This window comes from Brienomyrus brachyistius, chromosome 5 (assembly GCF_023856365.1).
Source record: "Brienomyrus brachyistius isolate T26 chromosome 5, BBRACH_0.4, whole genome shotgun sequence".
NCBI classification, from domain to species: Eukaryota; Metazoa; Chordata; class Actinopteri; order Osteoglossiformes; family Mormyridae; genus Brienomyrus; species Brienomyrus brachyistius.
The window spans coordinates 33250743-33268774 of record NC_064537.1 but is presented as its reverse complement, the minus strand read 5'-3'; the positions used below and the strand labels follow the sequence as shown (position 1 = coordinate 33268774).

The 18032-nt window shown below is 43.2% G+C and overlaps 2 protein-coding genes across 7 annotated transcripts; one reads left to right on the top strand and one right to left on the bottom strand.

The window, feature by feature from the left end:
* Window positions 1-62: 62 nt before the first annotated feature.
* On the top strand, window positions 63-13756 carry LOC125742145 (pyridoxal-dependent decarboxylase domain-containing protein 1-like). 6 transcript variants are annotated; one of them, XM_049013847.1, is made up of 25 exons: window positions 63-273; window positions 429-490; window positions 1783-1859; window positions 1936-1995; window positions 2173-2247; window positions 2424-2573; window positions 3146-3335; window positions 4364-4432; window positions 5098-5176; window positions 5506-5590; window positions 5834-5882; window positions 5980-6081; window positions 6224-6349; window positions 6576-6626; window positions 7033-7071; window positions 8640-8700; window positions 8815-8885; window positions 9238-9343; window positions 9474-9645; window positions 9730-9848; window positions 10131-10252; window positions 10892-10984; window positions 11085-11181; window positions 11272-11370; window positions 12249-13756. In XM_049013847.1, the coding sequence occupies exons 2-25, from the start codon at window positions 473-475 to the stop codon at window positions 12398-12400; spliced, it is 2262 nt and encodes a 753-aa protein (XP_048869804.1). In that variant the 5' UTR covers window positions 63-273; window positions 429-472; the 3' UTR covers window positions 12401-13756. The 6 variants fall into 6 exon arrangements, with proteins under 6 accessions (XP_048869804.1, XP_048869805.1, XP_048869806.1 ...); XM_049013848.1 differs by lacking the exon at window positions 63-273 and having other exon boundaries at window positions 307-490; window positions 2427-2573; XM_049013849.1 differs by lacking the exon at window positions 63-273 and having other exon boundaries at window positions 307-490; window positions 8827-8885.
* Window positions 13757-14174: 418 nt separating this feature from the next.
* On the bottom strand, window positions 14175-17009 carry ntan1 (N-terminal asparagine amidase). Its single transcript, XM_049013862.1, has 10 exons — window positions 16772-17009; window positions 16575-16677; window positions 16155-16220; window positions 15967-16075; window positions 15816-15889; window positions 15451-15504; window positions 15302-15355; window positions 15126-15223; window positions 14847-14960; window positions 14175-14712 (listed from the first exon to the last, which is right to left on the bottom strand). The coding sequence occupies exons 1-10, from the start codon at window positions 16850-16852 to the stop codon at window positions 14542-14544; spliced, it is 924 nt and encodes a 307-aa protein (XP_048869819.1). The 5' UTR covers window positions 16853-17009; the 3' UTR covers window positions 14175-14541.
* Between the last annotated feature and the right edge of the window lie 1023 nt (window positions 17010-18032).

The window sequence follows — 18032 nt, the reverse complement described above, 5'->3', positions numbered from 1 at the left end:
CAGTATAAAAATAATAAACTAGCGCGTTTAGAAACATAACTATACACTACTTTGCCAGTGCATGGACGGCGGACATGACATTAAGCAGGCAGGGTAAATTCGCAGCCATTCAAGTGTGGCATAAATCGCCCAGAACAGTATGTGAACAGTTCCATGATGCACAAATAGTGCTGATGCACTGATTGTGGACTTTGCGAAAAGCAGAATACGGTGATGATCTAAATGATTTAGGAGCATGGCAGACACGGTGGACTGCGGGGCTGGCGTTGGACGGTAAGCGCTCTTTCTTTCTCTGTTCTTTCTTTCCCGGAAGTTAATTTCCCAGTGTGTAGTTGGGAGAGACGCAGACGCATTTTCTACTCTTGCTGCCGCGCTATAATAAACCCGAACATGTAACCAAGTGCCTGTTATCTTACACACTGCAATAGAGAGAACACGACCCGGGCACGTTTATGTCCCTGACGACAATAAGATGGACCATCCTGAAAAGGTAAGCTGCTGAAAGTGTATATTTCCATCAGATATAGGGCTTGCCATAATTAGATTACCCTTATATGCGCCGCCCTCACACAGCAAAAACATCTTATTTTCAGAGCGGCGCGACGTCGATCTGATCACCAGCTTTTAGATTAAATATTCAGCCGCTGTCATATCATAGGTGATCACGGCGTTTTCTTCGTGGTGTTGAAATTTAAGCGAAAGCAATAAAGAAACTAGAAAACTGCGGTTTGACTAATTCAAACAGCATTAAATGGGATCGGTATGGATGTTATTTTAGGATTTGAGGGTATTATAGTTTCTCGAATCTGTGTTTGATCTTCATTTATTATGTGTATAACCCATTTAATATGATTACCAAATAATGACTTGTAATAACAGACCACAAATACTTACTTTGGCGCTCGAGTTATAAATCTGGCTATAATAATATTTCGACATTTTGAGAATTTAATTTAGAAATATAGGTCAGATTTATTTCATATAGTTAAGAATAGCTATCCGTAGACTGACAACACATGCAAGCCAATGAATTACATACAACATAACTACTAGGGAACTTGTTATCCTCCGTAAATATAATGCACTATCGATGCCCAGATCTACAGTAAAATATCGATTCTTACGATTTGAATGTTTTCATTTTGAAAATCAATTCTGCCATTTTTTAACCTGGTAATTTAAATGTTTTGTTAAGTGTTAAATGTATTACGACAAGGAGCAGGACAGGTTCTACCGGGCAGAGAGAAGAAAGAATAGAATTTGTCACCCGGTCAGGGTTACAGGCATAAGGATCGGTATCAGTGATACCAGCCTTAGATCGAACTGAAATTATACAAAAATGAGTGATCTCGCTCATCCCTACCGTGTTAACGTTAATCCTGACCACTGACCATTATCTGCCACATTTTCGGACAATATCAGTGGTTGCCAACTCGCACATATCTGGCGTGACATACTTTCTGACTCTTATGCTCCTGCAAGAAATTGTATGACAAATTACTATTATTCTAATATAAAACTATAACTGGATGCATCAAAAGGGGTAGTTTGCAAACCCTACTATTTACACGGGAATCAAAGTGTTACATACATGTAAATGAGTGTGCAGACCGCTCTCGAATTGAGTCTCACTCTAGCAAGCCAATCAAAGTTCATGACACTGCAATATTAGTGCCTAATGTGCAAATATAAAAAGACTAATCTGCATATTTCAGCCAAATAAATGCATACTTGCGTCTTAATTTTGGGGTTGTTTGTTTGTTTGTTTATCTGATCTCTTAGATTGTCAATGACCCTGTGCTTAATAAAGTGGTGAAGAACCTCAATGAGGCTATGAAGATTCTAGAAGATGATCGAAGGTGCCATTCCTCTTTCTTTTAAATCATTTGCTCCAGTCAGTTTTGGACAATGTGTAATCCTGTCTTCCTCCCCCAGTGAGGTTTCGGGGAAGCAGAAGGCCGCTCGGAGGCACATCCCAGGACCCCTGCAGCGATGGTAAGGCACAACAGCAGACAGGCTGTTTGATGCATCTCTTTCATATGCTCTCTCCAGGTTTCTGCACTCGCGCCCTTTCCCAAGTCTGCGATGTAAGGATTTCATCCCAAAACTGTTCACATCATCACATCTGCTGTACCTGTGGGAAAGTTCTTGCTCTGTTTCCTAACCTTCCAGTGGCCAGGACGCCGTCAGTATTCTGCAGTTAGTTCAGAGCCTCATGCGTGGAGGAGAGGCCGAGGTGCATCCATGGTAATAACACTGCTGCCTGCTTGTCTTTTCATTTGTTTGGAGGGACCACCTTTGCCAGTTTGGGACACTGCTGAGTAATACACTGGGATTCCTGCACAGTTTAATTGTAAAACCTGATGGTTTGGCAACGAAGCAGTCATGGTGTAAGGATGGTGAGTAGTGATGTGTTTGTCCAGCAGGGTGCAGGGTGACAGGAAGGTCAGGGATGTGGTTCTTCTCGGGCACAGCGTAGAGGCGTATATCTCCATGCTGGACCGGGAACAGCAGAGACGACTAGCCACTCGGGTCCAGTCCGATGTCACACTTTGGCTCTCCTGCCTCTTCAGGTAGGGATGTGTGCTTAGATCTTTCTGTCTTACCGAGGCTTACAGAGCCAGTCTGTGAAGGTCCCAAGAGTGTCATCAGCTGGACAGACTGCTCCTGTGTGCCCCTGCCCCACATGTGGGGTGGTCATGTCCAGAAACCCCCTTTAGCCAGGCAGACATTGATATGAGATAGCGTTATTTTTTCTTGTTTTTTTCCGCTGTAAGATGTTTTATAACCACTGGAAATGGTCATTTTTAAGAAGGTTAACGCTGTGATTGTTGCCATTTTACACTTCATCACCACTGGTTTGAGTTGTAATGGAAAACAAATAATCCATGTTTGGTCTTGTTATTGTTTCATCCTATAGTGGAAAACAACATTATGAGCTGGTCATTTACTCAGGACATCAGTAACCGCAATGACAGCCTGTCCCAGTCGCGTGGTTTTTGCATATGGAAATAATTTCCAGCAGATTCTCCCACACTCAGTTCTGGGTAGTGTTAATCCAACTAGTACATGAACTCTGTGCCTTTAAGGCTCTCCAGCGAGCGAGCAGCTTCACAGTGCGAATGGCTGGCATATTTGTCCACAGGTACGAAAACGGCTCCGTGTCTTTCCATGAGGATGACAGAGAGGGCCTTTTAAAAGTGTGTCGTCTTGTCATCCACTCCCGCTACAAGGACTTCGCCACTGAAGGTGTCGCTGTGCTCGGCTACAGACATCCTGTCATCTACCAGAGCTCTGCCTGCAGGCCTGGCCTGGGTCAATACCTTTGCAGCCAGGTAGGGGGCAACAGTTATGACGCACACTGCCTCTCTCATTGACGATATGGGAAGGTTCACCTGAGATCTGAAAAGTCTAAAATAATCTTCTAGTCACCAATATCTGCCACTCCAGAAAAGTATGAGGAAAATGTATGGGATCCTGTTTGGTTTGAACTGGTTAAGCAGGCTAGGGTTGTCACTCGGTTTTAAAAAAAAAAACCTGTTTCTACTTCGTGAAGATGGCCATATACTCCAGGCAAAATAACCAGAATCAATGTCATATGAGCAGTGATCACTGTTTCAGCGTCTTGCCTGTGTAGGGTCCCCAAGACGAACTTATTGTGCTGATACTTATCCTTGTGTGTGTGTGTGTGTGTGTGTGTGTACCTCACCGAAGAGTGGTAGTAAGTGAACACACATACGAAATCTGAGATCACAGACCATTCCTGTCCTGGGACACCAAGGACTATTCTAGGATTTTCAGGGTGGGGAGCATAAGCGTAATTCACACAAACTATATCATCAGCCAATGAAATGTTTTGAATTGGTGGATGACTAAGGAGGGAGCACTCTGGGACCCAATCAGCTTTCAGCTGGGGCCAGTGCCTCTATGGCCCTGCTCTTATATATGCCCTGTAAGGCACCATTGTCCTGTATTCCCCTTGTGTCCCTGGACACAGAGGAATGCCTATCCTCTCGAGAGGTGTTGTCCTTTCTCTGCAAATGAGTACAACTAGACTATTCCCCCAGAAGTGAACAGTAGTGTGATTGATTTTGAGTACCTGAAAGCCGTTACTATGTGTAGAGCTACAGGCAATGATGAGCAATGCTCCATACAATGTGTATTGATAAAACCTGCTTGGACGGATAAAAGGGAACCTAATGCAGCAATAGAGCGAGTGTGCTGCTGTACATAGTAGATGGGAATAAGCCGTCTATCTTTTTTACAGATTTCTATGTGCTTCTTCTGCGTCGTTCTGGTCTTGAGTTTCTGTCCCCTAATGGTGACATGTCTGTGATAGTTGGTGTCTTACTTTTCTCACCAGCTGGGCCTGCCCTTGTCATGCCTTTATATTGTGCCATGTAATACTGCTTTTGGATCTGAACACCGAATGGTAAGAATGTTATGTTTGCGACCAACTTGCCTATGACATTACCTTAACATTTTTGGAATATATGGAACATACAGCTCTGGAAAAAAAATCAAGATACCACTGGAAAAGTTTTAGTTTCACTCATTTCTCAATTTATGGGTGTGTGTCTGTGTAAAATATATATATTTTTGCAAACTCCTGGTTCTCATTGATGAAGGGCTTCTTCCTTGCTTTATGGATCTCCAGTCCTGCTTCTAGGAGCCCGTAACAATCTTGTCCTAGCCGTGCACTTCACACCACTTAATGTTTCCTATTCGTTTAGAAGTTCACTTGATGTCATCCTCCGATTTATGAGGCTGCTTCACCCTTTACCTGACTAGTTTCTGGTCGTTCCCAGTGTCTCCTGCTTCACCTCATTCTTGTGTACTGCTGTCCTAGAAATATTGAGCCCGGAAGCAGCCTGCCTCACAGTATAGCCTTCTGCTAGCAGAACCAGCATTAAACCAGGATTTAAAAAAGCAGATTTTTACAAAATATGGAGCGGTCTTTCAATTTTTTCCAGAGCTGTGTCTGTTGCACGCCATGCAAACTGCTTTTTCAGATTTGAATTTTTGGAGCTGAGTGTGACTGCAGTTAGGATGATGCGTTTGCCCTGCTCTTATTTGGTGTCGTTCTCATTACTGTAGGACGCTTTCTTGCTGGATGGGATCATTAAGGAGGACGTGGAATCAGGGAAGCTTCCTCTGCTGTTGATAGCGAATGCTGGTTAGTGTGGAGCCTACCTGTGTGTTCTGTGTGATGGCACATCTGCTCTGTCTCTGGAATGTTGCATATGTGGATGGGGTTATGTGACAGACGTGTATCTGAAACTTCCACAATTTCCACAACAGCTGCATTTTTTTCAAATTTCACATACCTTAAATATTTTTCTCTTGTGCAGCAAAATAAATGCAACGTGACTATATGATTTGTGTCACCCACGCTGCCTCTCTGAAAGAAAAATATACTTGAAGTTTTTGTTTACGTAGGTATTTATGTGTGATGCCCCGCATGGGTTTAGTATCGTGCGATAATGTTCCGCATGTAACCCCAAGGGACGGCAGGTGCAGGACACACTGACAGGCTGGATCATCTGAGAGACCTTTGTGATCAGCACAGCATGTGGCTTCATGTAGAAGGGTGGGTGTGTCTCTTAGTGACCAACACCGGCTACCACACATACCAGTCATACCTCATGGCTGTTTGCCTTATAAACATGTGCAAATACTTAGCAAATTATTTTGGTAGATAGTGTAATGGATGCTATGAGGGGAGGGTCACGGATAACTTGTTTAGTATCTCTGGATGTTATAAAATGCATTATGGATGGACTGCTTTGTACATGAAGGGTATTATTAACTTGTGGACCATTTTTTGTTCCAGAGTCAATCTAGCAATGCTGGCTTTGAGCTGTGTCCCTTCCCCACTTTTGGTATGTCTAGATGTTTCCTTACGGACTCTGTGTACATATGGGAAGGCCAGGCATGCTTGTGTGCCCTTCTGCCAATGTGGTTCCTAAATCTCGACAGCCAGCTACGAAATGTGACAGCATGACTCTGACCCTGGGGCCGTGGCTTGGGCTGCCCTCCGTGCCGGCTGTTACCCTTTACAGACACGAGGACCCGGCCTTGGTACGTCCGTGTTTAAGAGCACCCTGATTTGGGCATGATTCGGATATTCTGTGCCTTTTTGGTAAAACTATAGAAGGGCTGTAGAATCTGACGTTTGTTTAATTTTTTTCAGTTTGATTTATTTATCCTTTCGGCCTTTTAGGCTCTTGCTGCAGGACTGACTTGGACTCAGCTAGGAGAGAATCTGCAGCCGCTTCCTCTTTGGATGTCCCTGCAGTACCTTGGCCACAGTGGCATAGTGGAGAGGATCCAGCATGCCTTGGGGCTGGTGGGAAGCTCCGTTTCTGCGTCACCGTAATGGGAATGTTGTGTTGTGCACCTGATCTCTAGAAGCATATTAACATGGTCAGAGGCCCCTGGGCTCCTTGAGGGCCCCCTACTGTTTTCAATGGTGCAGTTGTTGTCCAAATGGTGGGATGGGGTGGCGGGAACAATTAAAGTTGTTTGCACCCCCGTTTATTTCCCTATTTAATGTTAACTGTTCCTGCTTTCAGAGTCATCGTCTTCTAGAAAGTCTGAAGAAGATGGCATTCATTAAAACTTCGGTGGGTCATTTTGTTATATATACATATATATATATATATATATATATATATATATATATATAGTGGTGGCCCACTATAACATATTTACCATCATTCAGTGTAGTAGAACATCTACACGGCACTTCGGGAGCATAGACAGTTCCATGAGCATGTACTTGGACTGTTTGGAAGTGTCTGGGATTAAAGCGTAAAAGCACAACACAATGCGGAATCCTTGCGAAGGTGTGAGTGCTTCTTGAAGGCACTGTATTTACTGCAGAAACTGGTCTTACTGTGGTACGTTTGCTATTGAAGCTGTGTTGACCTGGAGGGGGGCGTCTTTGCTCATTCCTCCATATTATATCATGCTGAGTGCTACTCAATAGCCAAATGTGACAGAGAATGTGTTCTGTGTTACTGTTATCAGGGTGACAGACAGATGTCTCTTCTCGAGGCTTTGAACATGGTAAACCACTAGACATACTCACTGGGAAACTCCGTAGTGATTCTGTCCAGTGCGTCACCGGTAGTGGGAATGGGTGCCTTGGTTTCAGGCTGTGCTGTTGCACTTCCCGGTCCCTCTGATCCAGGAGTGTCAAACTCCAGTCCTGGGGGGCCGGAGCCCTGTGCTGCTTAGTTCTCTCCCTGTTCCACCAGAAATGATTCAGCTCAAGAGCTGTGTGGTAATTAGGACAAGGAGCTGAATCAGGTGTGTTAAATGAGGGTGAAACAATAACTGTGCAGGGCTTCGGCCCCCCAGGACTGGAGTTTGACACCCCTGCTCTAATCTCTGACGGCTTTTTGTGGGATGTTCTGGGCTCTCTTATTCTGTCTATTTTAGGTTGGATCAACCCTCTACCTACCTTTTTTCATGCTTTTCCACCTGCGCCACTCACTCACTTAATCAATCATTCACTCACTCACCTACTCACTCACTCACTCACTCACTCTGAGGTACAGTGTTTACAGACTTCGTTCTGGGACTTAATCAGTACTCATTTTTGTCCTTAAGTTTGCTTTTACTCCTGGTACATCCATGATGAGCTCAGCTGAGATTAAGACCGTATTGAAATAGCGCGTCATAAATACGCTTAGTCTCCATTTAGGCAAGTGCTTCTTCATTTAGCTTCTGCATATTATGTTAGAGGACATTTTTAGAGATTGTGTTTCTAATGCCATTTACAAACACAGAATCACAAGAGCACATTTAATTCTATTCTGCTAATCAGAGCCAAGCTCCCAGCTTGAATGTCTGTGTTCAGGTACCATTCGCTGGGTATTGATAAGATACATTTTTAATACATAGATCATCCCATAATTTATTTAGGCAAACACATTGTCTTCAGTCTGGCACAGAATATTTCATAGAAGTTTTCACAGAATATTCAGATTGTAAATCACTTGACATCCCCAAGCTGCTGGCTTTTCTGTAGGCCGCACTACGTTCTTTCCATATTAGTTGCTGCATTTTCTTCCATCTGAGACTAACTATCACCTATGAATTGTGCGTGCCTTCACAGCTGTGTTTGTGACGCATTATGTATTGTGTGTGCCTTCACGGTTGTGTTTGTGACGCATTGTGTATTGTGCGTGCCTTCACAGCTGTGTTTGTGACGCATTATGTATTGTGTGTGCCTTCACGGTTGTGTTTGTGACGCATTGTGTATTGTGTGTGCCTTCACGGTTGTGTTTGTGACGCATTGTGTATTGTGCGTGCCTTCACGGCTGTGTTTGTGACGCATTATGTATTGTGTGTGCCTTCACGGTTGTGTTTGTGACGCATTGTGTATTGTGCGTGCCTTCACGGCTGTGTTTGTGATGCATTATGTATTGTGCGTGCCTTCACGGCTGTGTTTGTGACGCATTGTGTATTGTGCGTGCCTTCACGGCTGTGTTTGTGACGCATTGTGTATTGTGCGTGCCTTCACGGCTGTGTTTGTGACGCATTGTGTATTGTGCGTGCCTTCACGGCTGTGTTCGTGATGCATTATAGACTTATCTTCATTTGTCCTCTTTTTCCTGCTGCATTAACAGATGGAGGATGAGCCGAACTCTCCTGTGGTGGTTTTTAAGTTCTGTCAGGAGAGCTCCACAGGTGAGTCCATCACCTTTTCCATATTGATTTAGATGTGTTTCTTTTAAAGTATTTCTGTAATTGTTGTTTCAGTTTTAGAGGCTTGTCTGATTTCCACTCCTTTCTCACTTGTAGTATCTAATGCAGATTCAGTGAATGAATTCTCAGAAAACGAGGGAGAATTTGAGGACACACTCAACAGATGGGTGAGACTGTTTTTGCGATTAATGCATTTATATCAGAAGGTGGCATTTGTTATTGTGGTAATAACGATCTGTATATACATAGCATGATTGTTTATCATTTTCTGGTAAAAGCGTACGTATTTTCTGGTAGCTTCTTCAGCATATGACTTAATTTACAGTCCAGTTGACCATCATTAGATGTCAGGAAAGATTTTATAAAGATGTTGTGTGCGGTTCGTTATTATAAGCTTTTCCAATTCCTAATTATTTAAATCAACTTTATACCTGTAGGCCCAGGTTTATTTCCCTGAGTCGGACTGCATAATACTGCGGCAAAAATGTGCTGATTAACAGTTTGGCTGCTCCTTCACAGCTGGGTGAACAGTTAGGGCTGCTAGTGTCAGCCAGCGGCCTGGACGTGGTCTACCTGGATGACGAAGGTAGCTGTGTCCGCTTCAACCCGCTGATGACCTCAGCATGTAAGTGACGCACGTTTGAATATCACACTTTGGAGGCCAGCACCTTCTTCCTCATCTGTTGGGCTGAGTTCTGTGGGGTACCAGAGAAACAATGTGATGGATCTAACGTCGTTCTGTACTGTTCCCACAGTGTTGGGCACACAGGAAAGCGATGTGGACGCTGTTGTGGAGCATTTGGTCAGCTTGGTGCCTCTTCTCTGCTGGACCACGTGTCTTAGACACCAGTTCTGCGAGGAAGTATCCCGCCATAACAGGCTGATGTACCTGGAGGAGCCGAGCTGGCCGGGTCTGGGTGCCGTCAGGTGAGCCGAGAAACATGAGGATGCGGGAGACAGAAAACTGTAGACAGACGGTGTGTAAAAGTGACAAATGCCCGTTCCTGTTAGGTATCAGCCCAGCGGGGAAGAACCTGATGGTTCCAAGAGACAACAGCTGGTGGAAAAGATCAATAGTGACCTGCTGAAGCAACTGCAGGTTCTGGATGCTGAAGTGGACTTCTCCACTGGTAACCTCCACTTCCTGTTTGTGCTGAGTTGGGTCAGACTATGATTGACATGGCCCAACCTTTAGCTTCACTGTGGTGGACCCCCTACGTAAATAGAATATGTTCATAGCTTAAATTTGTTGGTTGCTATAAAAAGCAGTCTATCTCATTACCAGCTTTGTTCAGTTTTGCTTTTAAAATAATTTCATATTTTTATGACACAACAACAATACTGTCGGGGAATTTTATTTTGGCACAAGGGTTAAATGTGTGATCTGTCCCCCCCCCCCCCCCATCCATTAGGTCCTGAGTTTGGTGCAGAGAAGAACTGTATTTTTGTTGGCATGGCAACAGAGGACCTTGATGTGGTGAAATTGGTTGATACCATTGAAGCCGTGGGAAGAGACATCGAAGAGAGCAACCAGGTAGTCATGCTCCCATACCGAGCTGACCTCATGAGCAATAGGTTGTTCAGCTGAATAATGGTACCCTCAGTACACTCTCAGAAATAAATTGTACCTTTTTCCTGTCATTGGGGCTATATCCTCAAGGGTCTGGAAATTGTAACCATAGCTGCAGGTAATTGTACATTTTAGGGTACAGAAATGGACCCTGAGGAACGTTCCTGGACCATTGATGGAATGTTGTTTGTACCTTTGGGATGTTCCTCAGAGTCCATTTTTGGGTGCAGCTCCAGTGACAAGCAAAAGTACACATCTTTAGCCGTTGTTCTGAGTGTGTGTTATATACCACTAGTCCAGGGTTAGGGAACCTGATCCTTGGAGAGCTGGTGTGGTTGCGGGTTTTTGGGATGGCCTCTCAGTCAGCCAATAGCAGTGGATTCCAAGGACTGGACTTGAGAATCGCTGCTTTATTATTGGCTGATTGAGAGGCCATCCCGAAAACCCGCAACCACACCGGCTCTCCATGGATCAGGTTCCCTACCCCTGCACTAGTCATTCAGGACACTTATCAACAGTTTAATTAACTTTTTACTAGTAGCTTCTAGTTCTGTTCGAAAAGCATGTGGCCTCTTCTGACCGGCCCTTCGTCCTGCTTACCAGCTGTTGGACACTATGTCAGAGGTGGTGCAGAGGGGCATCCTGGAGGCTGAGTCACAGCTACAGAAAGCTACTGAAGAGAAGCTGATGCAAGAGGTTCGTTTTTGTTTTGTGCTGCTGATTTAAAGATGATCTGGGCTCTGCCTTATGTCTATGAAGGCCCCAGTGGTGACCTGTCCATTGGTGTGTCCCCCAGGGCGTCCTGAGGCAGATCCCAATGGTGGCTTCTGTCCTGAACTGGTTCTCTCCAGTCCAAAGTCTGGTCAAAGGCAGCACTTTCAGCTTGGCTTCAGGTAAAAAAACATCCACTGTAAGGACCAGAAGTGGAGCAAATATTGTTGAGATTGTACTGACTTTTTGGTTTTGTGTGCCTTTTTCTGTAGGCTCGTTAAACTCCACAGAACACACATACACCATGAAGACCTTCGAAGTCCAAGGGAGGCCTGTCATGTCAGCCACTGTTGCCATCGAGGGGTCTCTTGGTAAGTCTAAGCATGATGTGTGGAAACTGGATGAAACATACTCTACCATGCAAAAGATATGATGCCAAAATGATGGTGGTATAACAACTATGAAGATATGTCTGTCAAAATGTGCCAGCATAACCATTTCAAAACCTCTCCATCCATCTCGTTCACTTTTTAAACTTATTAGTTAATTAATTGAACTGGTGGTTTAACAAACACGTGGAATGGCTGGGGTGCCCCTGAGGAGAGGTTTGGGAACTGAAGCGGTGTTCATCTCGCCATCCAACTAGATATCAGTGACTTGTTGGAGAACAAAAAAAGTCCTGCTTGTTTTTATTGTTTTACTCTTATTTTGTGTATTTTCTATTGTAAAATTGTATTTTATTTGTTATGGGCAAATATACACTTACTACCCAGATAAATAGCTCTGAACAATTCCTAAGTCTAAGACTTTTGCACAGTATTGTACGTCAGATTTATATTAGCATCTAGTTGCATTTTATCTTCAGATCTGGCCGATCTGAATGAATTGGGGTTATCCTTCTCCTCCATGTGTGGTCCAGGTTCTCAGTGTAGGTTCTGATGTGTCTCACTCATATATCGGTCCTCCTTGGTGACATTACCTAACCCTTTGACACCTAGACCTTGATGGCCCAGCTCATATTTCTCCTTCATTTCCAGCTGTAGCACCTTGGCATCACGCCTACTAAAATGCCCTCCATGGCCCTGGTCCAGCAGAAAATGCTGAAGATGCTACTGTTGCATATTCATCAATTAGACAGATTCCATAAAACAGGGGATTCTGTTTATTTACAATATTATTTCTTCGATGTTTTCTGATGTGCTTTTCCCTTGCTCTGGATAACGTTTGCTTCGTGCTGTTCCTGTCACAGGGAAGGAGTCATCTCGTCGTTCCCAGGTAGCCTGTGACTCGCTTAGTCAGGCGAGCCATCTGAGTCATGCAGCAGGAGCAGAAAGGCAGAACATTCATTCCCCACTTCCAGATGAGAACGGCCCTGACACAACCCTGGACCCCAAACATTAACGCCCAACAGAGTCTCCACAGGTCAGGGGACACGCCAACAGAAGAAGGGGCTACTAGAAAGAGAGGCTTGCCAATGAGAAGCAGAGGTTTGGGGAGACCAGACCAGAGAAGAGGTGGCTTGCTTTGTCACTAAAGCTCGGCTAGGGCAAAAAATCATGGCTGACACGCTTGTAACTAAGGTTTAAGGCTACTCTAAAGTTTCAGAGACTTATTTAAATAATTTTTTGTAATTCTGTCCAAAAAATGAAATTTAATGAAAGACGGGGAAAGTCGCTGGCAAAAGAGGCAACTTTCACTGGCAACAGTGTAATATGCAGACTGCTATTAACATTTAATGGCAGTTACGTGAAATATGCACAGACTTATTTTCTTTCCTGCTTTGCCCTGCCAAGGTATCACAGGCCTCATTTTGCTGCCCTGTTCAGTGAGGGATAAGAGGTACCACAGCATTCAGTGCGTCGTTCCGACTCTGAGCCGAGTGAGGAAAAGACCGATTTAAAAACATGCTTCCCGTTTAGACTAATGGTTTTTGTTACTCAGAGGAAATTGAGTACACTATTTTGACAGCGTTATGCAAAAATAAATATTCTAATGTAGCTGCTCTTGTATTTTTGAGAAAGTTTAAGTTACACCTTTAAATAAATGATAAGAAAGCTATTAAATGTCATATGTTTACAACACTTAAGATGTGGGAGCCTTTTCATTTAGCAAATGTTTTAAAATAATTTATAAAATGATTATGAAATTTGCAAACATATCTAATGCATTTGGATGTATGATCCCATTAAGTTCAGTTCATGCCGAACACCAGACCCGCACCCATAAGCCATCAAGTCTTAGTCTCTTGTCTTAGTTATTTTTTAGTTACTCACCTCCAAGCAGGATCTGTTGTTTAGCTAGATTTAAGGTACCCCAATTTAAATGGACTTTATCTTTGTTCAGTTACATTTAGATCAGACTACCTTAAATCTGACAAATTATCCTACAAAACCCAAAATTCCAGTTTAGCAATACAGGCCCCTGCTCTTTCCTGCTTGACTAGCTAATGAATAATGTGACGGCACGGAATGCGCCCCAGGCAGTGAGTAGCAACTATTTGAACAACCCGAACCTTCATTTTCAGCCTAAAAATTACAGCCATGATTCGTAACAATGACTTAGGGAAGGGAACATTAGTTTTTTTTAACAGGGGTCACAGCCCGTGAGCCTACAGCTGATGCTCAGTATTGGTTATTTTGTTTTGTATGATGCTATAATGGATTGGGGTATTCCATGTTTTTATATTGTGATACATTAGAAATTACTTGTAAAGGGAAAAGAACGATTGTAATATATACAATATATCATTTAAAGGTTTTTGGACATCAGTGTTTTCCATTCTATTACTTTGGACAAAAGACAACACTGTTCAAGGCCTTTTCGGGTTAAGTGGAAATGTACAAGAAAAGTTTCTTTGAAGTTCAATTGTTATGATGTGCAAAGATGAAAATCAGAACTACAGAGACCAATCCTCCACCCAGAAGAATGTCTAAATAAATTAGGAGCAGGCTGAGGATGACTGCTCCTGAATTGACGGGTGCACATAGTGCAACTATGAGATGAGGGCAACCACAGAGAACCACTAGCGTGCATAATTTGTTGCAAAATTAGGAATTGTGGGAGCTAATTAAACCCGCTCCTGAACAGTAATCTCGCCGCCTTTGTGTATACTTTTGATATCTGGTTTCTGGGGCTTTTCTCCCTGTTTCCATGGACGTACTGGATTCCTCCAACATACAGAAACAAGTGTTTTAATTTTTTTGATTGCATTTGATTGGTTATGAATGTTTAATATACATTTATATACACCCCTTATAGGTAGCATAAAGTTCACTTCAGTATAAAAAGGTATACAGATTTACAACAGATCATCCCCATATGATTCCTTTCACCTCAAATCCACGAAGAATATTACACACTATGGAGTAAAGAAACAAGCACAATTCAGCAGGAGAACAGGAGGAAATCACTGTCATCGGCATTAGCCTTCTGGGGACCGTGGTCAGAGGCAGTCCCAATGGAGAGACGTAGGGGGCCAGGAGAGTCACTGAGGGTCCTGGGAGCTTTTAAAGCTCTCATATGTCCAAAATAGGAAGGCATCTCTACTGTTCAGCTTCCCTTTCCCAGGTTCCGCACTCTGTCCTGCGGAAGGTCTGAGGAAGCCCTCCTGGAAAGAGGCCGTCTGCGTTGGGGTGTTCCAGCAAGAACTGGATGGTCATCTTAATGTGTTGGATGAAGTGGGGAGGTTCAGCCATCGGGGACGTGGACAAGTACTGGCGATGCAAACGAAACAAGCCTTTTGCATGAAGTTCTCAGCAGCAGAGTCAACAAACATCTTTAGACACCGAGAGTTGCAAACCAAAGGCAACAGAGCAAACATGAAATGGATGCATCGTTCTGCCTTTACCTGCAGTATTGTGTCATCATCCTGGGTTAGCCAGAAGATAAGTTCTCTATTCGAGGACCACTTGCATGGACTGATTTTCACAAGTTCCTTACTCGAGTCATAGATTTCGAGCATCTGCAAAAAACACAAGCCTTGTCCTTCCAAATAAAACCTCATCCACCCCCTAGGTTTTCCTCTCTCGTGACTTTAGCAGACAGACTAAGGGCCTGGAACTTCCTGTCCAAGCAGGCATGCACAGACAGCCTATAGAAGTCAACCTCGTAAACGGCTGGTGCACACCTGTCCGCCAATGAACGTCCGGGCTGAGCGCAGCTCCTCTGCAGGTCCCCGCCTAGAGAAGGTGGCTGGGAACACGTCCCCAGTCTTCACATTGACTCCTAGAGAGAGACAGAGGTGTCAACACACAACCACCTCACAAGCGAGTCAGCAAAGCATATGTACTGATATGGTCCTACCTATTCCATATACTGCTGGTCTGTGTATCCCATCAGTTACAACGTCATTTAGCTCTAAAGAGAGTGAAAGACTTTATCAGACTAAAGGTCTTGAGTGAAACATGCAACAGAGAGGACAGAAAGGGGACAGAAGCAAGGCGAGCTTCTACCTGTAATGCAGCATGTGACCAAGTGAATGTCTTCTTCTTGCTTTTGAAAAGCCGCTGCCAAAAAAATGTATATTTACTTTTCCTGTAACGGTACCCTTCTATCATGCCTAGTTTCCCCATGCATTCCAGTGAGCTTAAAGCAGTGGTTCTCAAACTTGGTCTTCAGGACCCACTGCACTGCTTATTTTCCAGCTATCCCTGCTCCACACACTGCTGATTACCTGGATCAGGTGCGTTCAGTCAATCAGAAGCTGAAAGACAGCTGGGACTTGTGCGTGGGGCAGGGATAGCAGGAAAACAAGCATCGCAGTGGGGCCCGAGGACCGAGTTTGAAAACCACTGGCTTAAAAGGCAGGAAAATTCACCCAGGAGATTAAGGCTCAGCTTGTGTGACGTCTTCCTGTCATCATCGAAACCTCCGATTAGATGCAGCTCCAACCTGAAGGGCAGAGAGTATGGGAACCAGTAGAGAACCCAGCGAAACTTAGCATTCCGTGCAGAAGCTGGCTGACCTACCTGCCTCCGCTGGCTTTGCCGCTCAGTGTGGCGACAGCTTTGACAATGGAGGGAACTTCCGTCCAGGTGCTGAAACCATCACAATGAGCCAGGCAGGTGGCTCCACTTCCTTTGAAAGACAGCAGTGTCTGGAGCAAGCTCATGACTATGCTTCATATGTGGAATCACACACCTTAAGGGAGCCTTACCTGTGTGACGTAGTACTACCAAGTGGCAGGTTGTTGCATCATCAGAGCCGAGCACAGTGACTGATTCTGGAAAAATGATTTATATTTAATAAGATTTAAATGTGTGCTAGAAGCAGGAAAGGAGTTTCTTAGCATAACACTTTGTTTCTGTAAAAAGTGTGACCAAATTTATTTTCTTCCTGTTAAGTGTTCAGCACTGTTTTTACATTAATGAGTTATATTCTTATATTGGCTATGTCCTCTGCTGCTGACATGTCTGGCTGTCATATTCTTTACTTGAATTGTCTGCGGTTCCATGTGAAACTGAGACTGATCTTTATACACCATGGCCATATGGATAATCAGTGAACAGTGTTGGCAGTGCCTAGTAAAAACCTGATTGTACAAACTGTTTCCATATACAGGTATTGTGGAACTTACTATCAGCCGGGGTTGTAGCCGCAAACTCTCTCTGTTGCACATAGAGAAGGCGCTTTATGTCGACATTTTCAAGTGCCTTAGCACGAAACGCTTTGGCATTCTCCTACGAGAAAAAGAGTTCCTTACGTATTCAGAATATCAGTGACTCCAGCGAGCCTAAATAATTTGAAATGTACGCATATTACCCAGAAACCTACCTGGAAATGCGGATGTTTAGCAAATAAACCCGCCGTGGAACGTAATCGTTCAATTTTGTGATTTTGAACAAGAAGCGGCATTTCTATTTTCTACTATTTTCAAGTAAGAATTAAAAGTATAAATGTGACAACATAAATGTAATATATTTACTGCGTCTAGTCCAATAATTCATTTCTTTAAGAGCATGAGCTCCATGTAACGAAACCCCGTGAATCCATGTCCGTACTTCCGTAAGAATGTCACGTGTCAAGTGTTTTTCCATTACGTTCAACTTCCCGTTGAAAAAAAAAAAACCTTATAAACAAACTACATATTCCACAATGCATTGTGCGACGTGTGTTTTTACTAGGATTGTTGTTGCTAGTTCTTTTATCGTTGTATTTCCAGGTTACTTGTTTATTCAAGTAAACATTACTTGAATTTATTTTAAATGATATATTGAATATTGCTCAAGCGCAGAATATTTTAAGTTATTTATGACCACATGAGGGACGTAGATCTCATTTTCATGATCAGTTTACCACCGTAGGAGAGGGCGGCGTAATATTAATATGGATAATAAACTATTCTAAATATAAGTATCAATTCTTATATGAGTATGTGAAGAGGCACGATTGTTCTCGTCAGTGGTAGTAGAACGATTTGATTTGAACTCACTGAATGTAAAACTTGAGTGCAATTTTCAAACTTCGTGTGAACTTAATAGTAGCAAAATTGCTTCCAATAACAAAATTCTTAATCTTAATGTTAACCTTAACTCCGGAGTGAAGAGAGTTAAGCACTGTATCACTCTGATGAATGCTTTGATTAGATTTCAACCTTGGGGCACTGTCTGCTTCAGTTTTATTTCCATAGATTAACCGATTTCAATAATTTAGAATTCATAGTAAGCTGGTTATGAATTCTGGCTGCCAACCACACACTTTTGACATTGTCATTAAGGGCGTTTAAAATAGTTTGATATTTGGCGGTCACAACTTAATAAGCTAATTTAAATGCAAAGGTCTGTTTATTAAGGGGGGCGAATCGAGCCAAATTAAATATTCGTGAGTCCTCCCGGTTCCTGCGCCCCTGATCATCAATGTAATTAGTGAAGATACATTAGTCATCTTGAAATTATGTGCATAAACATACGGAACATGAGCAATATGATTATAAAAATATGAAAAATAAGCAGTTTCGGTCATTTATAAAATCATTTTTGAAAAAAATATACTGTTCACTGAACTTTTTAAGTCCAACTTTTTTCAAACGGTGCAG